The sequence below is a fragment of the Prinia subflava genome, chromosome 4 (assembly GCF_021018805.1).
Source record: "Prinia subflava isolate CZ2003 ecotype Zambia chromosome 4, Cam_Psub_1.2, whole genome shotgun sequence".
Lineage (NCBI taxonomy): Eukaryota > Metazoa > Chordata > Aves > Passeriformes > Cisticolidae > Prinia > Prinia subflava.
In genome coordinates, this window is record NC_086250.1 from 59,405,102 (window position 1) to 59,425,691 (window position 20,590).

Genomic DNA, 20,590 nt, shown 5'->3' on the forward strand with positions numbered 1-20,590 from the left:
TTTACTTTTCCCTTATTTCAGGCAAGCCCACCAGCCTATCTGAGCACATTTTTGCTGAGCAATGCAAAGCTGCCACTCGAAAAGGTGACCCGAATACCCAAACAAATGAAACCTTGAGAAAAATTCTGTAATTAAGTATCTCACCTTTTATTTTGTTCATTTACACTTCTGGCACTGACAATTCTTTGAAGATATTTATTTTTATGTAAAGACCAAACTTCATTAAAGCAATCATAAGTCAATTAAATAATTTTACATCACTTAAGTTTCAGAAAATGTACAACACTTTCATACATTATAGGCTTGACTGGTTGGAAATGGAAATGGCACATGTTTGACATGGTTAAGAAATGACTTGGACAATCCAGTAAATTGTTTTGCCAAAACCTGTTTTGTACTGAATACCAAAACCCATGCCCAGGGATTAGTGTGCCTTGTGGTACCATGTGCACGTTGCTCAGCATGGAATTGTTACTGTCAGCTTGGTCCCCAGTGACATCTCAAATATTCTCCATGGCCTTTGTCACACACAGATCCGGTTAACCATCCTGTAGAGGAGTGAGATTCACAATGGAAAGCACAGAATGACTCGTGCCACTTCCCAGCGAGGTCCTGGACCAGCAGGACACTGAGCACATGGAGAATATCAAGCACATGAATAATCCTACCAGTGTCACAGGGACTGTGGGAACACTCGAAATCAAAGAGGTGGCAGCGTGCCCCAGGCAGGGCCCGCAGCATCCCAGCACCATGAAACCAGCTCGCTTCACACTGCTGAGGATCCATGGAGCTCCTCCTGCAGAAGTCACGATGATGGTCATACATTCAGTCCTCTCCAAAGTCTGTGTAATGTTTAAGGCAGCAAGAGAAATTTGCCTTTATTTTAACACTTCAGAAACAGATGGTTCCTTTAGAAATAGGTGGACAATATTCACAATTCATCATATGCTCCTTATTTGTATAAATACGATGAAAGGCCAAAGCAAATTCTGACAAAATTTTTCTCAACAAAACGAAGGAGTGTAACTGAACTGGAGTTGAAGCTCTAAAATTACATGTGCCAGATCAGTCACATGTAACATACTGTCTAGGGACAATGTGAAAAAGCAGGGATTTAGATGAAGTTTGTACTCCTGAGGCCTGACTCTTGTCAAACTTCCCCTGGCATGAGTGAGCTCTACTGAAGCCAACGAATGAGCACCTCTGATGAGAGGTGTGAGTAAGATTAAAAACATGCCACAGGTCCACACTAACAGGTCATTGTGGCTACAGTATATTCTCATATACAGAACTCTGCAACACTATTAACACCCAGTTACAAAACACTACAGTGATGGTTATTGGCACATAAAAAACTCCTTCTCTATATGAAAACATACACAAAATAGATAAGAACTGCCTTTTTTTTTCAGACTTTTAAAATCTATATATAGTTGCCTTTGAGGAATTTTAACCCCCAGTATCACAAACAACAATATTTCTTTAACAATGTTCACCTAGAATTTTACTGTGCTGACATTTGTAACACTGCCACAATCTAGACCACTTGTGGATTATGCTTAACTGTACTGTACACAAGGTGATGAAGATTGATAGAAAACCACTAAGATTTTTGCACAAAAGTATGACTTGTTAAAATCCAGAGAACAATTGAGTCACTTTATAGGCAGCAGCTACATGTAAGCTGTAAATGTTACCCGCAATAAAAACACATTTTGCCATAAAGCACATATTGTGGCATTATCTGCTTCTGGCCTGGTACACAAAGCTTGATTTTCTTCCCAGTGCAGAGGAATGGGTTTGGTTATCCTGATTCTCTCAGAAAAAAAGTGCACACATGTCTTACTCTTTAAAGTGCTTTGCAGAACTGTCTCTTCTGCCTTGATTTCTACCCCAAGATCATTCTCTGCTGTAAAGATTCTGCCTCTTTTGCAGCAGTGATGTTCAGCCAACAAAGCCCCTTATGCAAGTAAAATTTCAAGACGACCACGTCAGAAGAGCATCAAGAGGAAGAAGAAAGCTGGGTAAAAAGCAGAGAAGTACAGGGTCTCTTTTCCTTGCCCACTGAATGTCTGTGGGACTGCACCCAATGCTCCCACAGCCTAAGGCAAGACCCTTGTTCAGAGCCTGTAGCAGCCCCTGAAGGTCAAAACTTCTTCCCAGTGCTCAGCCCAAGTGACTACGAATGGCAAAAGAGATTTCACCAAGGAAAAACATACTGGCTTTGCCAACTCCTCTCCACATCCTCATCTCCACACAGGCATGGGAGAGCAACACTAGAGTGCCTCTTCCCCTGACAGCCCCTCCATTCCTATCCACAGCACCAAGCAGTTCCTGGCCCCATCAGAGACAAGTCAAAGACTGCTCCTGCTGGCTACAACACCCATCCCTACTGAAACTTGACTTCGTGGTGCTTTTGATGCATTATTTCCTTCTTCTCCCTCCCAACCCTAACTCCCACATGAGTGGCATTATCCACTCATGCTAAAATAAGTTAGTGTTGGAAGAACGGTCCTTTGTGATTTACCCTTTCTTGCCCCACAATTTCTGCCAGCGTTGTCACTGCACCTCCCAAGGAAATGTCTCCAAGAGTGACCGATCCAAGGTGCCCACACAGCAATGCAACCCCAGCCCTCCAGATGACTCCTGGGCCTTGCTTTGACTCTATTTTCAAAACAGGTTAGGTTCTCTTGTTAAAACATTATTTTGATCAACAGTGACAAAGGGAAGAAAAAAGTGCCAAATTATCTCAAATTAATCATCATGGTGAACAAACTACTATATGCAAATTAACTTGAATTAAGTTTTAAAATATTGAAAATGCATCAGGACTAGTTTCTTTTATAGTTGGTGTTAGCTCACAACATGGAGAGTCAGTAGATAATTCAAAACTAAAATATCTCAAGTTGTTGTGTATAATCAATATGCTCAACTCTACCAGCAGTATTACTTTAGCACTCCTGATTCACAGAATACCTGAAGTAAGTGTGCAGTCCTTGTGAAGAAACAATTTCACATCTTCTGCCAAAAGCTTTCAATAAAAGAATATTGTGCTTAGACATTATTTATGCTACTTCATAAATTAAAATCTTGTAATAAGAAATTATTCAGTTACATTGCATTTTTATTCTTTCATCTGGAATGTTATTAAGTCTACCTATAGCAAAAATCTCTTAAAACTTAAAGCATTCATAAATATAAAAATATTTGCAAAATAGAAACATATTTCTAATTTTCTTCATAATGTTCACAGATTTAAAAATAAAACCCTAGCAGCATAAGATTAATTTGAAGTATCTGATCTGATTTTTAATACATGATGCTTGGTACTGTGTTCAGTGTTTGTAAGGTATGGAACGCTGTCTTGGTGTGAAGAAACCCTAAAAGGAAGACTTAAACCCCGCTCTCCACCAGCACAGAACAGGGAGGGACAATAAAGAAGCCAATGTATTTTGTACCCTCATGGCCAGTAGCAGCGAGGAATAACATGCATGTTTCAGTTGCTGTGTCTTGTGAGAAAGGACAGGGGATACAAACCTTCAGAAAACAGTTTTCAGTAAGACTGAACGTGTGTGAGAAATGAGCGCAGTGCTGTACGCCACTGAGCGCCCTTTGGGAGGGTCCATGAAACAAGGCTGGCAGAGACGGTCTTCTGCTGCTAAAAAGCCCCAGCACTGCCTGCAAAACAGAAGAGGCTGCTGACCCCATGGCAGTGACCTTTCCAGAGACTTGATCCAGTTATGCCCAACACCTGCAGCATTCCCTCTCCCTATGGACTCAGGCGTGGGGTCAGCGCTGACACGGGGCCGGTGCTGGGACGCCGGGTCCCTCTCCAGCAAAGCACACCAGGAGAACGTTCACAGGGGTGAGGGTGAGTGTGGGCTCGAGCTTTTGGGGCCACCAGGACCCTGAGTCCCCATCTCCAGAAGCCACTAAACACCCACTTACACCTATCAGCTGTGTAAGCACAGGTTGGCTGTTACACATCTATCCACTCACTGCTCTAGGTAACAAAACTGCTTCCAATATGGGTCTTCAAATACATTTTTTGGTTTCAGAAAAAAGTTGATTTCTCCTTGAAATGGTTTTGTTCTTCTCTGGGCCAAGTATCCCTTTTTCTCATTTCAGGTACTGCACCTCCAGTGAATGCTTCAAAGAGGTGACAGCTGAATGGAGACATCCTGCAGTGGGGGCATTTGTAGAGAGGTCTGAGGACCTCAGCTCTTCCAACAGATTGATCTGGAGATCTCAGCATTTTCTACAGCTGGTGCTTTCAAGCATAAAAATATTGTGCGCTTAAAAGGAGGCAAGATGGAAGGCATGAGAATCCAGAACTCTCACTGCACAGGAGACGTTCAAGGTCGAGCTGCTCTTTGCAAACATTCATTTGAAATTCCCTCTGTCTACAATGTTTTTCCCTTTTAACCCCAGTGAAATCACAGAGGGGTTCCTTAAAATGTTTCCTTTCCAAAAATATTTCTCTGATTAACAAAAAGAAAAAAAAAGAAAGAAAAAAAGAAAAGAAACCAAAATACACCCCGTCCCTGAAGGTCAATAAATGGAGAATAAGAACTTCCCCCATACAAGATTAGATAACAGAATGTCAGACTTCTTTACAACAACAAAACCCCATGTTATCCAGTAAAAATAATTTAGTAACAAATGTCCAGTCTTGGTTTTGATAGCAATTCAACATTAAAAATATTTTCCAACACAAAAAAACCCACAAACCAAATCTATAAAAGCTAATGAACATAATGACTTCTTTAATCTTTACACAATGAAAAATAAATGTATTTTTTACCAAATAAATGGGCATCAGCCCACAGGCAGAGGAATTTTTCCACATTCTTTCATGAAGCAAATGTTTCAAAGATAAGAATTTGAACTGTTGATGCTTTCAAACTCATATCTTTGAAGACTTAAAGCAGTGAGGACAGGACAAAGAAAAAAAACCATAATATTTTATGTATCTGCATAAAATTCCATTTGCCAAGGCAAGCAATCATGGCAGGCAAATAAAATACCATTCATATTTTCATTACCATGTTAAAGGCAGCCAAGTTAGTTTTGTGCCTGACATTTTCTTGACAAGTTTGCAATGTTTCAGTAAGGCAGTTAATATGAGATGCAGGCTTCTGCCCATGGCTAATATTTCTCTTTAAGATTCAGCAAGACACCAACTGACTAAGAAAATTTGGAGAAAAATGTGCCAGGAGTCATTTACTCTGCACATATGGAGAGAAACAAGCAAAAGGTGCAGGAAGGATGACCACTGTGCATTTTGCAGCACAAACCCTCTCCCCTCCTTCCCTTTCTTTTAGCTAATGGTATTTTGTGTTCAAAACTAAGCACAAACCAATATGTTCAAATGCTAAAAAGAAAAACATATATATATATATTTAAACTGAAGCCTCTGTGTTGTAGCTAGCAATGCATACCAGTACATTTGTACATGCAGCCATGTACTGAGCTCTGTGTTCCTGCTGTCAGTGATTAGTTTGCCCAGTTTTTCTCACAAACATAAACTCCCAACTGCAGCGTGTACTCAGTGGATGGATAACAGGGGGTAGCACAGACACACACCACCCTAGTGAACCCCCATCCAGGTGAGTATGGCTCTCTATGTGCTATCTCAATTAAATAATGAAAATTCTCTTTGGGTAAATTTGGGAAATGTCCCTCTGATGGATACAGCAGGTATTCGTATTTTCTCGATCAGTTAAATCTTTTAAATGGTTACTCTTACAGCAGCTTATGCATTCATCCTTTGTTATACTGCACAGCAGAGCTTCTTCCTTGGCTCCAATGGGATGGGGATCCGACAGCTGTCAGCTGCTTTCTCATCAGCCACTTGATTATTTTAGGTTTTGTCAGTATTGGAGATAAGGACAGCCCCTGACCATCTAGGATAGCCTTCTGTGTTCATCTGGTACAGCACACCCTACTAAACATCTGGGGATGGAGCAGTGGCAGACACACTTGGTAAAGTCACATAATTGTGGAATTCAATCTCTTTTGGAAGCCATTGCTTTTAGTTATCAAGAAAATGCTAGCATATTGAATTTCCTCCCAAATGGAGCATTTCTGAACATGAAGGCATTTTTAAATACACAGTAGAAAGGAGAACCAGACCAGAAGCAGGGCAGTGAGGTCATCAGAGAGCTGCTTTTCCCCCAGAAGGCTTTTAAATGATTAAATACATCAGCAGCTGAAAATTATTCCACATCAGAAGCATCATTGTCAGAAAGATGGTAATTACTTCCCTTCACCCGAATATACTCGATATACCTCCCCTCATCCGAATCCGACATACCACATGTACATAGCCTGTTTTCAAACAAAGATTCAATTTCCTCCAGCTTTTTCCCTTTAGTCTCAGGAAGGCAGCCGTAGATGAAAACCAGTCCCAAGGCAGCAAACCCTGCGTAGAGGAAGAAGGCTCCTGCAATGTAAAACCATTGTCACAGTCAGTCACAGAGTTCCATCCCTCCTCTGTGCCACAGAAGGGAGTGACAGAAGCAGCAGCTGTGGCTTCAAAGGAGGCTGTCAACACAAGGGCTGGGGCAGGGTTACAATAATGAGCTGTGGCGCTGTAGGTGTAAGAGAAGGACTCTTTATTGCCCCATTCCTCAGCAAAGTAAATTGACAAAGGCAATTCCAATTCACATGAAACGTAACACACATCCTTTCTGGGCAAGTTGCTCTGCTCTTAAAATAAACAGCAATTAGACAATGACATGCCCAAGTAAAAAAAAAGCAGATTTGAAAGGAAAGAGCTTTCTTGGTTTGTCTTGACAGTGAAGGACACATTAAGACAAGTCGCCAAAATGAAAAGCTCTAGCAAAAGAAATGAACCAGGATTAAAATAATGTTTGTGACTTTTACACCTAATTATTGTTTAAAAGTGCTTCATGGTGACCATTAATACTGAGAAAGATTGTTCCTGCCCACAATCCACCATACTCAGAGGGGCAGAGCAGGCACCAGAGGACAAACATTTACCTAGAGTTGCTCCACTGATGGCTCAAAGGAATAACAAGCAGAGCTGAAAGGCTCTGCAATAGTAAGGATGTGAAGGTCACATCAACTTCCTGGCAGATTAATGTGATTTAAATGACTTGTACTGGAGTGGCTGAGCAGTAACCTGACAAACACTCCTCAGGCTCCCACAGACAGCACCTTATCAACAGCTGTATTTCTGCAAGTACCATCTGATACTGGCCTTGGATGTCACCATAAAGTGGAAAACTGCAGATGCTATCACCTTAACTGGGAGTCAGCATCATTGCACTAAATCAAAAGGGTTATTTTCCCAGCTTCTCTGATTAAATCAACTGTCTAGGTTCTCAGTTAAGGACAAAAATAAATGTTTCTTCAGAAAGCCAAACTCTATGATCCAAGCAGGTTATATCAGATCTCTAGTCTTACAGAACCACAGTGGGTTGAGAAACTGCTTTGACACTTCATAGCAAGACCAATGGAGGGACCCAGAACGCAGAGAAAATCTCTGTGCCAGTGGCAGAACTGCACATATGGACACACACTGGTACTTACCATAGTATGTCAGATATTCAGCTGTATGCAGAAATGTCAGTGACACGAGCACATTGAAAACCCAGTTGACTCCAGAAGAACACGCGTTTCCTGTACTTCTAGCCCAAAGTGGATAAATTTCAGAATTGACAGTCCAGGGCATAGGACCCATCCCTAAGAATTAGGAATAAAAGGATCAATCTGACTTGAATGGCTGGACTCAAAAATATATTTAACACAGCTTCACTATTTGACATTTTACACTTATATGCAAAAAACCAAGTATTTTCTTACCAGGTGCAAAGAAAACCAAATACAAAATAAGGCCCAGAAGTGCTGTCCAAGAGTACGGAGTGGGGCAGAAATTGTATGCCCAAAATAAATCTTCCTTTTTGAATACGGTTTCATTTGAACACCTGAAAATCAACAAAACTCCTTTTTATTAAAGAATTTTCAAGGCAATAGTTGATATTGCAATATAAGCATGGCAAGGAATGTATTAATAAAAGCTGGCTAATGTACATGTAAGATAAAAAAACCTTATCCCTGTAAATTTATCAAGATCTTTGAGCAAAGTTCTGCACTCAGAAACGTGGGGTTTTTTCTCAAGTCTGGTCTTAGGAAGAGTACTCAGCAGAACGTTCCTGAATTTAAACACTTGCCTTGTATTTACAGATCTCCTTCATACAACCAGTCTTTACTACAAAGATGGTGATACCAAAGCCATGAAGACCAATTCACAGGAATATCACAGTACAAAACCAGCTGCAACAGCAGGACTGAGCTGCACACAAGGATTTAAGGTCAGAATGAAGTTAGTCCTTACGTCACTGCTGAACCAACAAATGCAGCACACTTCAGGTGTAATCAGCAATGGAATGTGCCAAGGTCAAGTGAAGTTATAAAGAAAAGAGGTGTGTATTTTCCTTCCTGCACAATAAATAGCTTAGGAGAAGGTAGCGCTTGTAATTAGCTACTGAAAGAAAACATGTCTTTATTCCAAGGACCATGTGGGAATTCTGTATTTCAGGGAATAGATACAACATCAGGTATTTCTCTCTGACTGCCAACAATGTAACATTTTTAAAGGCATACTAGCAACTTTATATTTAGCTATAAATTGTTTTGTAATTAACATTTATTTAAAGGAACAAGTCATAAATGTAACTAGCGAAACTCTTCAGCTGCCACCACATCAACTGCTAGAGATGAAAACCCCTATACTTTTGGGAGAGGAGACTTAAGCAGACACTACTCTTTCATATGCAAACAATGCTATTTACTTGCAAAGAAGAAATCACAGAGAGCTGAACATCTGCCTGGGTTATGATTTCCAGATCAGTTCAGCACGTATGTGAAGGACATGACTCTCCTGACAGTAGGAAACCAGCATGAAGATGCCTGCAGTGGGCAATAGGTGGGCAACAAGCTGTGGATGGTAGAGTAGCAGCCACGCTGCAATGCTTCAGAGCTGAACAGCAATGTGCTGCACACTGATGACCAGCCCACCAGCACTCCTGGGGCAGAAATCTTCCCTATGTTATCACTGATGAAAGGACAACATTTAAAGCAGGATATCATGGTGAAGTCCCAGACCCTATTTCAGGACAGCTGGAAGTCCAAAGCTCCAAAATATTTAAAAGAGAGACATTAACCCTACAAATACTAGAAAAATGCACATCTGAACCTTGGTAAAGCCCTAATGCTTCCTTAATGGCAGTAACCTGTAAGATTTGCAGTTCCACTTTGCACTTGAGCAGCACCTGATCAAATGGAGAAATGAAAACCCCTAAATTTGGGGTTGGCAATGCAGCCAGTGCCAGTGTGCACATTTCCACCCTTCCACCCTGACTTGCTGAGTTCCCCTGGAAAGGCCATCTCATCCAAGGCATCGATTCATTTTCATTCTTGAAGTGGAAAACACACAGAAAACAGGTCAGCTGAAAGTCCCTCTGAAAGACACATCCTTTGTGCCTGGATACTGCAAGAACACAGGGGTGCTTGGTTTCACACTGCTTTAACATCATCACTTTTGCTTCTTTTGCTGTTATGCGAATTTCATTTGCAGGTGTTTGTAATGAATACAAGCTGATGAGCACTTTTAAGCATCTTGATGCTGAGATGAGTTTCTCCATTCTGCCCAGCCAGATTGGCAGCTCTGCAGAGAGCACGCTTTCTCTCAAACAAAACTGTAAACAAAGACACACTTGGTTTATTACCCTGCATCCATCTCCATGAGCACAAACCAACATGCTGATTCATGCAGACACAACTGCAGGCAGGTCAGCATGTTTCCTTCTGCTGCCATCTTTCTCCAGTTGTGTCCTGCTTCTGACAGAGTGGAACACAAATGATACATGGGAGAACCAGACATGTCCAAAGCCTCCTCTGACAGAGGCCACTCATTTATTCTCTGCTGTCTGCCCCTAACAGAGAGGAAATTTTGTTGCAAAAAAGCAGATTCAGTCCAATGAAATGGGAAAAACAGCACTTGAGACTAGATTAAATAGAAATTTGGCAGTAATAAACTGTGCTTTGCTTATCCTTCAGTTGTAAACCAGCATGATACACATAGTAAAAGCAAAGACATCTGCATTTGCTGGCATCTTGCAGTGCTGGGAATGTTAAAAAAGATATCACTCCATCAAGGCTGGAGATTTGTTCAAGCTCTATTACTGTGCTAAATCTACTTCTGTACCACTGTTTCTATAAGACCTATTATTTTGCTGAAGAACATATTTATAATTAGCATATGGTATATTACTAGACAAAATTCTGAATTTTGTCCTGCATGAAGGGAGCTTATATGATGGAAAGCTACCCATCGCTTCATAAACAAACACAGAAGAAAATCAAAGAATCATAGGATGGTGTGATCTGAAAGGGACCTTAAAGATCATCAAGTTTCAACCCCCGCCTTCCATGAGCAGGGGCACCTTGCACTAGACCAGGTTACTCAGAGCCCTATCTAAACAGTCCCTGAATACTTCCAGGGATGGGGCATCCACAGTTTCTCTGGGCAGCCTGCCCCACAGCCTGTTAACATCCCTGCAGATGATCTGGATGTGGGAATTGAGTGCAGCCTCAGTAAATTTGCAAACACCAAGCTGGGTGGAGTGTTGATCTGCCTGTGTATAGGAAAGCTCTGCAGACAGACTTGATCAATGGGCTGAGGACAAAACTGCAGGAGGTTCAATAAGGCCAAATGCTGGGCCCTGCACTTGTTCCCAGTAACCCCATGCAGTGCTACAGGCAGGAGTGGCTCAAGAGTTGTTTGGCAGAAAAGGACTTGGGTGTGCTGGTTGACAGCGGGCTCAGTATGAGCCAGCGTTTGCCCAGGTGGCCAAGAAGGCCAATGGCATCTTGGCCTGTACCAAGAATATTGTGGCCAGCAGGAGCAGGGCAGTGATCATCCCACTGTACTCAGCACTGCACTGCACCTCGAATCCTGTGTTCAGTTCTGGGATCATCAATTTAGAGAGGACGTTGAGGTGCTGGAGCATGTCCAGACAAGGGTAACAAGGCTCAGGAATGGTTTAGGAAACAGATCTTATGAGAAATGGCTGAGGGAGCTGGGTTTGTTTAGTCTCAAGGAGAGTCAAGGGCCATCTCATCGTTGTCTGCAACTACCCAAAAAGAGATTGTAGTTAGATGAGGGCTGGTCTCTTCTACAGTGACTGAAGTAAGAGGACCAGAGGAAATGGCCTTAAGCTGAGACAGGGAAGATTCAGGTCAGATACTAGAAGAAGTTTTTTGCCCTGTTATGGTGATCAGGCATTGAAATAGGTTGCCCAGAGAGCACTGGAGTCAGCATCCTTGGAGGTGTTTAAGAGGCTGGTGCTGGGTGATGTGCTTCTGTGGTTACAGTGGTAGTGCTGGACTGATGCCAGACTTGATCTTAAAGGGCTCTTCCAACCTTGATGATTCTATGGCTCTATGAGGTTCTATGGGCCCAGCTCTCAAGCCTGCCCAGGCCCCTCTGGATGGCATCCCTTCCCTCCAGCATGTTGGCAGCACCAGAGCTTGGTGCTGTCTGCAAACTTGCTGAGGGCACACTCAATCCCACCGTCCATGTCATCAACCAAGATCCTAAACAGCACCAGTTCCAGTACTGACCACTGAGGAATGCCACTTGTCACTGGTGTTCACTTGGTCATTAAGTTGTTGACTGCAACCCTTTGAATGACCATCCAGGCAATTCCCTGTAACTGGTACAAGTGAAATGATGCAGTCAGGTACTGGTACAAAGAGTTTGTATGTACCAATGCCCTGGGCAATAGTCACGTTGGTACAATCAGTGAAGACACAGCACATCCCAGCCTCTGAAATTACTGCCAAACCAAAACCACAAAAACGCTACTCTCAAAACCTTTACTGTGAATTTCTTTGGCTATGTGTTTTCTACAGGCTACTTAAGATCAGTTCTAATTAGTGAAAGCCTAACCTACCAAAAATTGATGCAAAAAATTCAACTGACTGGAAATAAATGAGAAGATGGGTAGATTTTCAAATTACAAGCATTATATGGTCAGTTTCAAAATCACAGAATCCATCCTCTATCAGATATGGTTTGAAGCTCATAAGAACTAAAGCTTTTCTCCCTATCTCCTAAATTACCTTCATATGGCATATAAAAGAAGGTAAGAAAAGAAATGGTGTGGGGAGTCTAAAATATTATTTCAAATAACAGGAGGATGAAACAGCACAAAACAATTTCCTTGATAATCAATGCAAATTTTCCTAATACTTAAGCCATTTTTGCTGCACAATAATTCTGAAGCACAACACTGAAAACCCCAGTGTGAGAAATGGCTGGGCAAGACAAAGCACAGGCACAAGGCAGAGACTAATTTGATCTTCTTCTCAAATATCCATTTATTTTTGCTTTGCTGTACAGTGAGGACTGTCTAGCCCTAAAGATACAGCTTTTGCATGAATTAGTTGTTTCATTGTGAACAGTTCATATATTTTTAATATGAAAGCTGCTGACTTCTCATTGTCTTTTGAACCCTTCAGAAGCATCTTAAATGGATTTAGATCAAAAATCTTAAAAGGTCAAAATTCAAATCAAGTCAGGCAAAGGAAATTGCTTCTGAAGAGAAACACTAATGTGATTGTCCATCTCTGTAAAATGCTTGTTAGAACAAGCATATTTCAAAATTACACATTCTGCTCTGAGATAAACTTTGACATCAGGTGCTGATGGCACAGAAAGATTTTATAGTTAATTTGCAGTTTCACTAATCCCCCATTTCTTTGTTATAACACAAGTAAAACTACTTAAGCACTGCTCTTATGCCAGCCTCTTGTGCCTGGGTTATCAGAATGATGATAATCTACAATTTGCCAATTTAAGTCTCAAGTGTAACACAAATATATTTGATTTACTAAAAATCTCCTTCAAGGAGATTTTAAAGTCTCCTGTGTAGAGTGCTGACTTTTACATCATGGCAGTCTCTGAACAATATAAATTTATGCCAAGTTTATTGACTCATGTTTTCATCTGATGTCTGTCTTGGAAATGACAGAGGACAAAAGAGACATAATTTAGAGTAGCTGCCCTTTGGATGGAGGAAGGTTTTTGTGGATAATGTTTGGGAACAGCTAAGATTATTTATCCACAAGCAATTACTCATTCTGTAGAAGAATCTGAATCTCAACATTTGAATTAATTCTCATAAGTTCAAGCCCCTCTTCTTTTGCTAAAGATATTTAGTTATCGGAACAAACCTCCAACTACCTCAGAGGGCAGAATTCAGCAAGGTACCAGATGAACTGTATAACAACTTAGTGGTAGTCAGACATGTAACTAAGGAGAGCTCTGGAAACCGCCTCTACCCTGTCCATCAAGTGGCCTCCCAAATCCACCCAAGTACATCCAAAATAGTTACACTAGCACAACCCATAGAAACCAGTTAAACCACGAGGTATGGTTTCCCTATAAATCAGCATATTCTGTTTTAAAGGCAATTCCTTGCTCCTTTATAAACACGCAGTAAGATGCGCTCTAAAGCATCAAGTGAACTGTAACTCCACCTGAAGGCAAACAGGTTACTTTAAACCTGACTAAAGTCTGAATCAATAATTTCTAAACTTTCTCCCAGTTCCCTAGCTAGTATCATCGACACTTCTGAAGCTCCACATCTCTCTGAAGAAGTCTGCATTTATCAATTTGACTTTATAGTTTACACAGAGAAATAATTCTTCCATTAAACCAGATGTTACCTAAAAATATGCAGATGAAGCTTCTTAGACCAGATGACACCAACTGAAAAACCACTAAAACCTCAAAAAAACCCCAAACCAAACAAAGAAAAAAAAACCCCAAATCCCAGACAACCAGAAAAGAACAAACAGATGCAGCCTTAAAAAACTATTTCATAAAACTTCATGGGATTCAGCTACACATTGCTTAACATTCACTGCATAAAATAAAAACAAAGTTTTGGGACAATTACTGAAGCCTTTTGCCATACCTGGCAAAGAGTTTAAAAAATACTAGCATATGTTTCAAAGAACTGGAAAAACAGTTTAGTTCACAGCAAAGAAAGCAGATTGCACCTCAGAAGATGACAGGTGCATCTGCACGTGATGGAAAAAGTCTTTATCACACTGACTCCCCCGCTACAGGATCTATCCATTATCACTACAGACCTCATGATCTTAAGAACCTTTTCCAATCTAAATGATCCCACGATTCTCAGTCATGTCAGAACACACACCTCCAAGAGACTTAGCATACTGTTCTGGTTTACCTCTGTCCTGGCTACCTGATTACAGAAGAACATAATTTTTTAATATTATTATTTATTTACCTAAGAATCTTTAGGTTTGAATTCGAACACTTTCACAAGCTGAGAAATTTCAGCTTTGCAATTGCATCTGAATTTGCCCAACAAATAAATTGCTGGAGCTGTTATTCAGTCTGAATAGACTGAGCAACAGCCTAGAAACAGGGGCAATTTTTCCCCATGACAAATAGTTGCCCAAAATTAAACACATCAAAGGGGTTCTTAACTGTTTCCTGATCTGGACATTTCAGTACTTTTGTAACCCCCTATTAGTGGATTCTGAAGTGTGGACAAAACAGTCGGAAGAAGGAAGAAGCTCAACTGTCTTGACACTGCCAGAAGGACACCTGAGCTGTGGGGCTAAGCAAGCACCTTTGGTGGGATTAGGCAACTCTCATCTCCCAGTGAAAAATGGTCAGTTTGGGATTTGCCTCAGACTTCTTTTGTCCTATACAGGCACCCTGCAAGTCCTCGTGGCTACCTCCAAGCTGTCAGCTACAATTCCCCACTCTGCTGTCACACCCCAAGGGTTTCGAGCTGCATTCTTCATCACATCTACCCGGAGGGGACAGAGACAAATCTCTGCTACTGCCAGAACTCTGTCCAACAGGCTTCTCCACCATCTTCTGTGCACTCCTTACCTTGAGAAATGGACTCAAACCAGGAAAATGCAGAATAATGTTTACCCAGTGTTAAAGCCCAACCATTTCAGACCTCACAGCAGTTGACAGTGTGCCCAAAAAGTGGGAGCAGAAACAAGTATATACCAGGTTTCTGTTATGGGAGACACAATTACCATGATCACACTACACAGAGATTGACTTATTTTCCTTTCCAAGCCTTCTCCTACCCTAAGTATCAGATGGTCACAAAATGTGTCAGGAAACATCTGATGTCTCTGTGCTCTACAGTGTCCTATCCTAGTCCTAATTCTGATTCTGACTGGACACACTTGGTTTACCACAGTACAAATTAGAATTAACTAATAATAATTAAATTCTATGATTTCATAATCATAAATAATTCAAATATTATATTAATAGCACAGGAACTTGTGAGTGGTCACACAACTATGAAACATAATCAACTGTTCACTTAACAAACACCTAGAAGTCATAAGTACAGAATTTTAATGCACAGAATTCAAATTAAAAGCTGATCAAAATGCAAAAACTTAATTAGTTTTGAGCATAAGCATCTTAGCTGAATGCCATTGTCCTTCATGCATTTCTGCCTGTGATCATTTAAACTACTTCAAGTACTAGATAATAGGTCATAGTTTCAAAATATAGTATTTTGTGGGTTTTTTCAATGTTGTATACTTTCAGGTACAAAATTAGCTGTTCAACTGAGAGAAAACAAAAGAAGGAATGTGGCTTCTTTCTTTGATCTTTTGGTGGAATGCTTCAAAACTGCTCCAATTTTCAACAGAGATATGAAGCAGATGACAAAAAGAAGGAAGAGAAAGATCATAAATATTTTGTCCTGATTTTGCAAAAGATCTTTTTGCACTCTTTTCTGGAAAAGGATTTCAAAATATTTATATATATTTTTTTAAAAATAACATCTAATAAAATAATTTAAACAAAATACTCAAATATCTAAATATATTAATACACAAATTGAATGCACAGAGGTGCCATCTACATCCATTTATATCCCAGTATAAGAGTACACTCAACAATCAGCTGGCAGAAAACAACTTGGTTAACACCAGCTAATGGCCTGGCAGGTTGAAATTTTAGCTGCAAAAATTAGGTATTTTCCAGTTAATATGGCATGAAAAAAGTGAGTTTATTATGTATAGCCAGAAGATTAGTTTAAGGTTTATAACTGAAAAATTCAGTGATACCAACAGCAGTGAGTGATAATTACAAGATGGAGAATAAAATAACTGTGTATACAACAAATAAACAAGAGTACAATCTGGTAATTACTTCTGAAGAGATTCTTTGTAAAGCTGAGTAAATAGTTTAAAGATAACCTTTTTTTTTTTTTTGTAAATATAATGATTTAGAAAGATACTATTCTGAGGAATTTTTTCTTAAATTAAAGTATGACTCAGTAGCTTGATATGCTGATATTTAGTGGCAGAAAATACTTCTCAAAAACATCAGAGAAAGTTTCACTGGAATTTGACATCATATAAGCTTAAAGTTACAGCAAGGTAATGCTAAAGGAGAAGCAAAGCCCACAGCTGTGAAGTGTTTTCATGAGAAGAACAGGAATATATTTTTGCAACTTGAAGCATAATTCTGTATGTTTACAAGCTTAAAAAGTCTATGAAAAAGCAACAATAAAAGAGTGAACCATTTCAGGTAAGGCTCAGAAGGCAACAGCAGGCAATGTAAGATTTCTGCCCTTTTCCCCCTGTCAAGGACATTCTCCAATGGTTTACAGAAAACTTATATCTGTGTACTTTAAAGATTGAGACCTTCATTAACTTTTCCTGCTTTTTCATATGTGTCTTCATAGTGAAAACACTGATTCAAGAAGTTAAAAATAACCACAGAGTGTTTCACAACCACTAAACTGTCTGACTGTTCTTACTGAAATATTCTTAGTATGCATATGAATCTTAGGTTTGTCCCTTTCAGCATAACCTGCTGCTAAGGTTTGTGGCTCTACAAGCAATTGTGCCCAGTGGTCCACTGAGATTTCACCTCTCATCACAAAACTTTTCATGCCTTTGAACAACTTTACTAATCCTAAATCTTTTATTCTCTTTCAAGACAAGTTCCTCTATTTCCTGTAGCTTCCAAACTAACGATGTGCGTGAGAACCCAAATGACTCTAAATGCTTTATAAAAGGTGGGCTCCAGCAGGGTGAAATCAGTGTCATGAAGCCTCCCAGATTCCAGTGCTGTTTTTAAAAAGTCTCTTAGCCAATCCTTAAAAAAAGAAAGAACCAGTAAGAGATAAAGAAACAATTTAGTTCAGTCCTAATTGTCATACTGAAAGACTTAAGTTAAATGTTGCAGTCCTCATTATTTCTTTCTTTCAGGTATTATCAATTTTTGAAGAACTTCCTGGAGGTGCAAATCAGCAAAGAATGTTTAGAAATTTGAGTAAATACAATGGAAGTGATACTACCCAACATTTTGAAGACTTTGCCATGATCAATAGGTATTTTAGTATGATAGTAATATAAAAAAAAATATAAGAAACCTACTGCAATTTACCAGATGGAGTGAAAAAACTTCATTCTGTGGTAAAGACCCACAATTTGGGTGCTATAACATTTTTATACTCATGTATTCACATCCAGGTCTGGATGGAGATGTGATGTGTGTGATGGGGCCATGGCTCAGTGATGTGATTTGCACACAGAGTGGCCAGTGCGACAGGAGAATTCCTGCTCCCACCACCTTGGTGGCTGCCACAAAAGCTCCATTTAATCATGTTCACTGCAATCAAATACAAACTGAAAAGAAAAGTCTCATGCCACAGTAAGGGCACAAGCACATGGCAAACCCTTGCAAGAAATGACATCTGGGAATATTTAACTGCTTGTGAAGTAGATGCCATTTCACAAATTTAAAATATAAGCACAAAGCTGTCGCTGCATGATAACCAGCAAAAAGCTATCACAGAGACATTCTGGAAACAGAATGAGCTATTATTTCCCTCCTGGCAGCCATCATGGTTGAGAAAGGCTTGTGGACTCCCTTTCACCCCAGAATGTGCTTTAAAGATTGTTTAGTGACTTTTCTGTGGTTATACAGAAATAGTTCACTTTTGGAACAATCAGTTTCAGCAGTGAGCACGCACATCCAGTCTGGCCTCATCCAGTCATTGCCAGCTTCCCCTGCTTCTCTGAAAGGAGGGAGTGTTCATTAGTGATGTGGCCATTTCTTCTGAAAGCCAAACCTTTGGGGAATTTCAGATGAGCACTAACTGGAAAGTGTCTGTCAGTCACCTTGGGGGCTGCCAGAGCTAACTTGTGCTGCCTGAGGCTTTCTAGCAAAAACCAGACAGATTTAGTCACTCTATTCCTGCCTACAGGCAGGCAGGCTTCATTCTGTTGGAGCTCTTTCAGGACAAAAATGCTTATAAATGTAGGAGATTCAAGTGTTTTTTGTTAAAGACAGACTGGCATTGAACACAGACTAGCTCAGTAAGAATTTCACTTGTGTGCAGACCCCTCACTGTACCTCAGTGCTCCTGGTCTTTCCCTGAACTGCAGCTGTTCTGCTGCTCCTGGAGTTTTTGGTGAAAGTTCTGGGTCATCCCTCCTCTGACACGTTTGAGAGCTTATGGATGGAGCACCAGACTGCAATCTAATTACTGTCAGAACTGAGGAAATAAGATAGGAGAACTTCTAGCTTTTCTTTCAAGATTTAAAATCATTTAGTCTCTCTGATTGCAGCATTGATATTCAACAATAACATTTCTGAAACAAACTGGTCTGAAGATTATGATGTCAAATGCAGCACTTTGGAATTTCACGCAGGTTTACCATAAAATAAACATCCACTTGATGTTTAATCCATTTTTTCACCTGAAATTATATTTCGTTTTCTTAATAATTATAAATTCCAAAGTTCTTTTGATTATAACAGAAATATCAACAAGCTGCAGAAATATCAGTTCTCCCAGGAGATGCTGCTTTTGTCTGCTACATAAAGACAGATCACTCCAATGAATGCTTGTGGGAGGGGCTAAGTGTAGGGCTCAATAATAATAAGTATCAATATTTTAGTATTAACTGAAGAAATATTAACAAACAGCAGGCAAGAACTGCTGGCATGGCATAAGAAAGTCTCTTCTCTAAAACACAAGCAAAGCCCAGCTGCAAAGGAACAAAAAGGATCCTTTTCTACTCCATTAGTCAAGAACTACAAGACAGCTCAAGGTCACAATTTTAGACATCTGAAGTTGACTTAAACAAATTCCATCCAGACTTCCTATTTTTACTTAACTTTATTGATGCTTGTGCTGTCCACCATGTCCCAGAGGTAGTGTCAAAGGAATGTCATTGTTCCAAAAGCATCCCTTGAGTTACAATTGCCAAAAGCATTTCCAAGACTGTGGTAGTTAAAGACCAAAGAAATCAAGGTGGTTGTTGTAACTTAGTATCGATGTAACTCAGCACAAATATTCACTGGAAGTTCACCCTCCAAATGAAATAGGTTCCATATTACAATTCTTTTTCTGAATGCTTACAAACACTTTAGAAAACAATAAAGAGAAAAAAATGTACTGCTTTTAACTGCCCCAAGGTTTCAGACATACAGAGGTACCGTAAAAACTGTATTTTCATGTTGAAACTGGTATGTGAAGTTAGTGAGGAATGGCAAGATTTTACAGCTCAGTTCAGAAAAACAAACAAATCCCACCCAAACCCCAAACTCAAACCACAGATGGGATGTGGTGACACAATTCCAACACAACCTGGGTCTGCTCTGTGGCTGCAGGCACACTGCTGAGGCTTTACAGATAGTTTATTGCTTATTCCAGGCAGCAGACCCTGTGACACCCAGCCAAACCAGCACTGTGCAGAAATTATTTTCCATAGCACTGGTAATACCTTAAAACCTCACTTAACCACATATTTCAGTGGGAATTGAAGAGAGAATAAAGTATCAATACTTTGGAAATATTTACTGAAACAAAAGTGGGGTAGGGGAAACTTTCTAAATATGCTTTTCTTGTTGAATCTGAGACAAAAAACCACATAAGGACAAGGAGTTTAAAATAGAGATCAATATTACATGCATTAGCATGCCTTTTTAGCACTTCCCTGCTCTATTTAATTTCTAGTTCCTGTCATACATATAAAGTTTCTATTTCAATAGTTCTAAAATAACATTTTGACCACCATAACCTTCCATCTAAGTGCTGAACTGTGACATTCGTTTCCTGTAACAGCAATTTAGACACAAATATTCCATTTTCACTACTGCCAGCAACTGTTTGCCATCACAACTGAAATCTAACCAGACAACACTTGAGATCTAGCATTCGTGGTTTCAAACAGATGATGGAACAGCCTTTTTTAAACAGAGCTTTTCCCTGATTCCAGTAGGTGGCAATAGCTCTGCCTTCAAAAGCTCAGAGAAACCTGTTTCAGAAGGGGAATGAGGCACTGCATCCCCACCCATCCCTGCTGTACCAGGGAGGCTCTGAATTACATCATCCAACAGAGCTCTCCAAAGAAGATTCCTCTGCTGTCAGCCCCAAAATTCACTGCAAATCATTAATGTTGTAACTGAAAATGGAGCCCTAAGGTTCTAAGAACACTTAAAACAAGATAATTATTT

The 20,590-nt window shown here is 40.0% G+C and overlaps 1 protein-coding gene across 3 annotated transcripts in view; it reads right to left on the reverse strand.

Annotated features, from left to right (window-relative positions):
• The window catches only part of SLC2A13 (solute carrier family 2 member 13), a 159,179-nt gene that overhangs the window by 13,235 nt on the left and 125,354 nt on the right, over positions 1 to 20,590 (reverse strand). Inside the window, exons 8-11 of one of the 3 annotated variants that reach the window (XM_063396856.1) lie at positions 7,831 to 7,952; positions 7,558 to 7,710; positions 6,317 to 6,445; positions 124 to 3,678 (exon numbers count right to left, since the gene is read on the reverse strand). In XM_063396856.1, the coding sequence (XP_063252926.1) occupies positions 3,659 to 3,678; positions 6,317 to 6,445; positions 7,558 to 7,710; positions 7,831 to 7,952 (424 nt within the window). In that variant the 3' untranslated portion in view covers positions 124 to 3,658. Of the gene's footprint in view, positions 1 to 123; positions 6,446 to 7,557; positions 7,711 to 7,830; positions 7,953 to 20,590 lie in introns of those variants that run through there. The other 2 variants (XM_063396854.1, XM_063396855.1) reach the window with 2 other exon arrangements.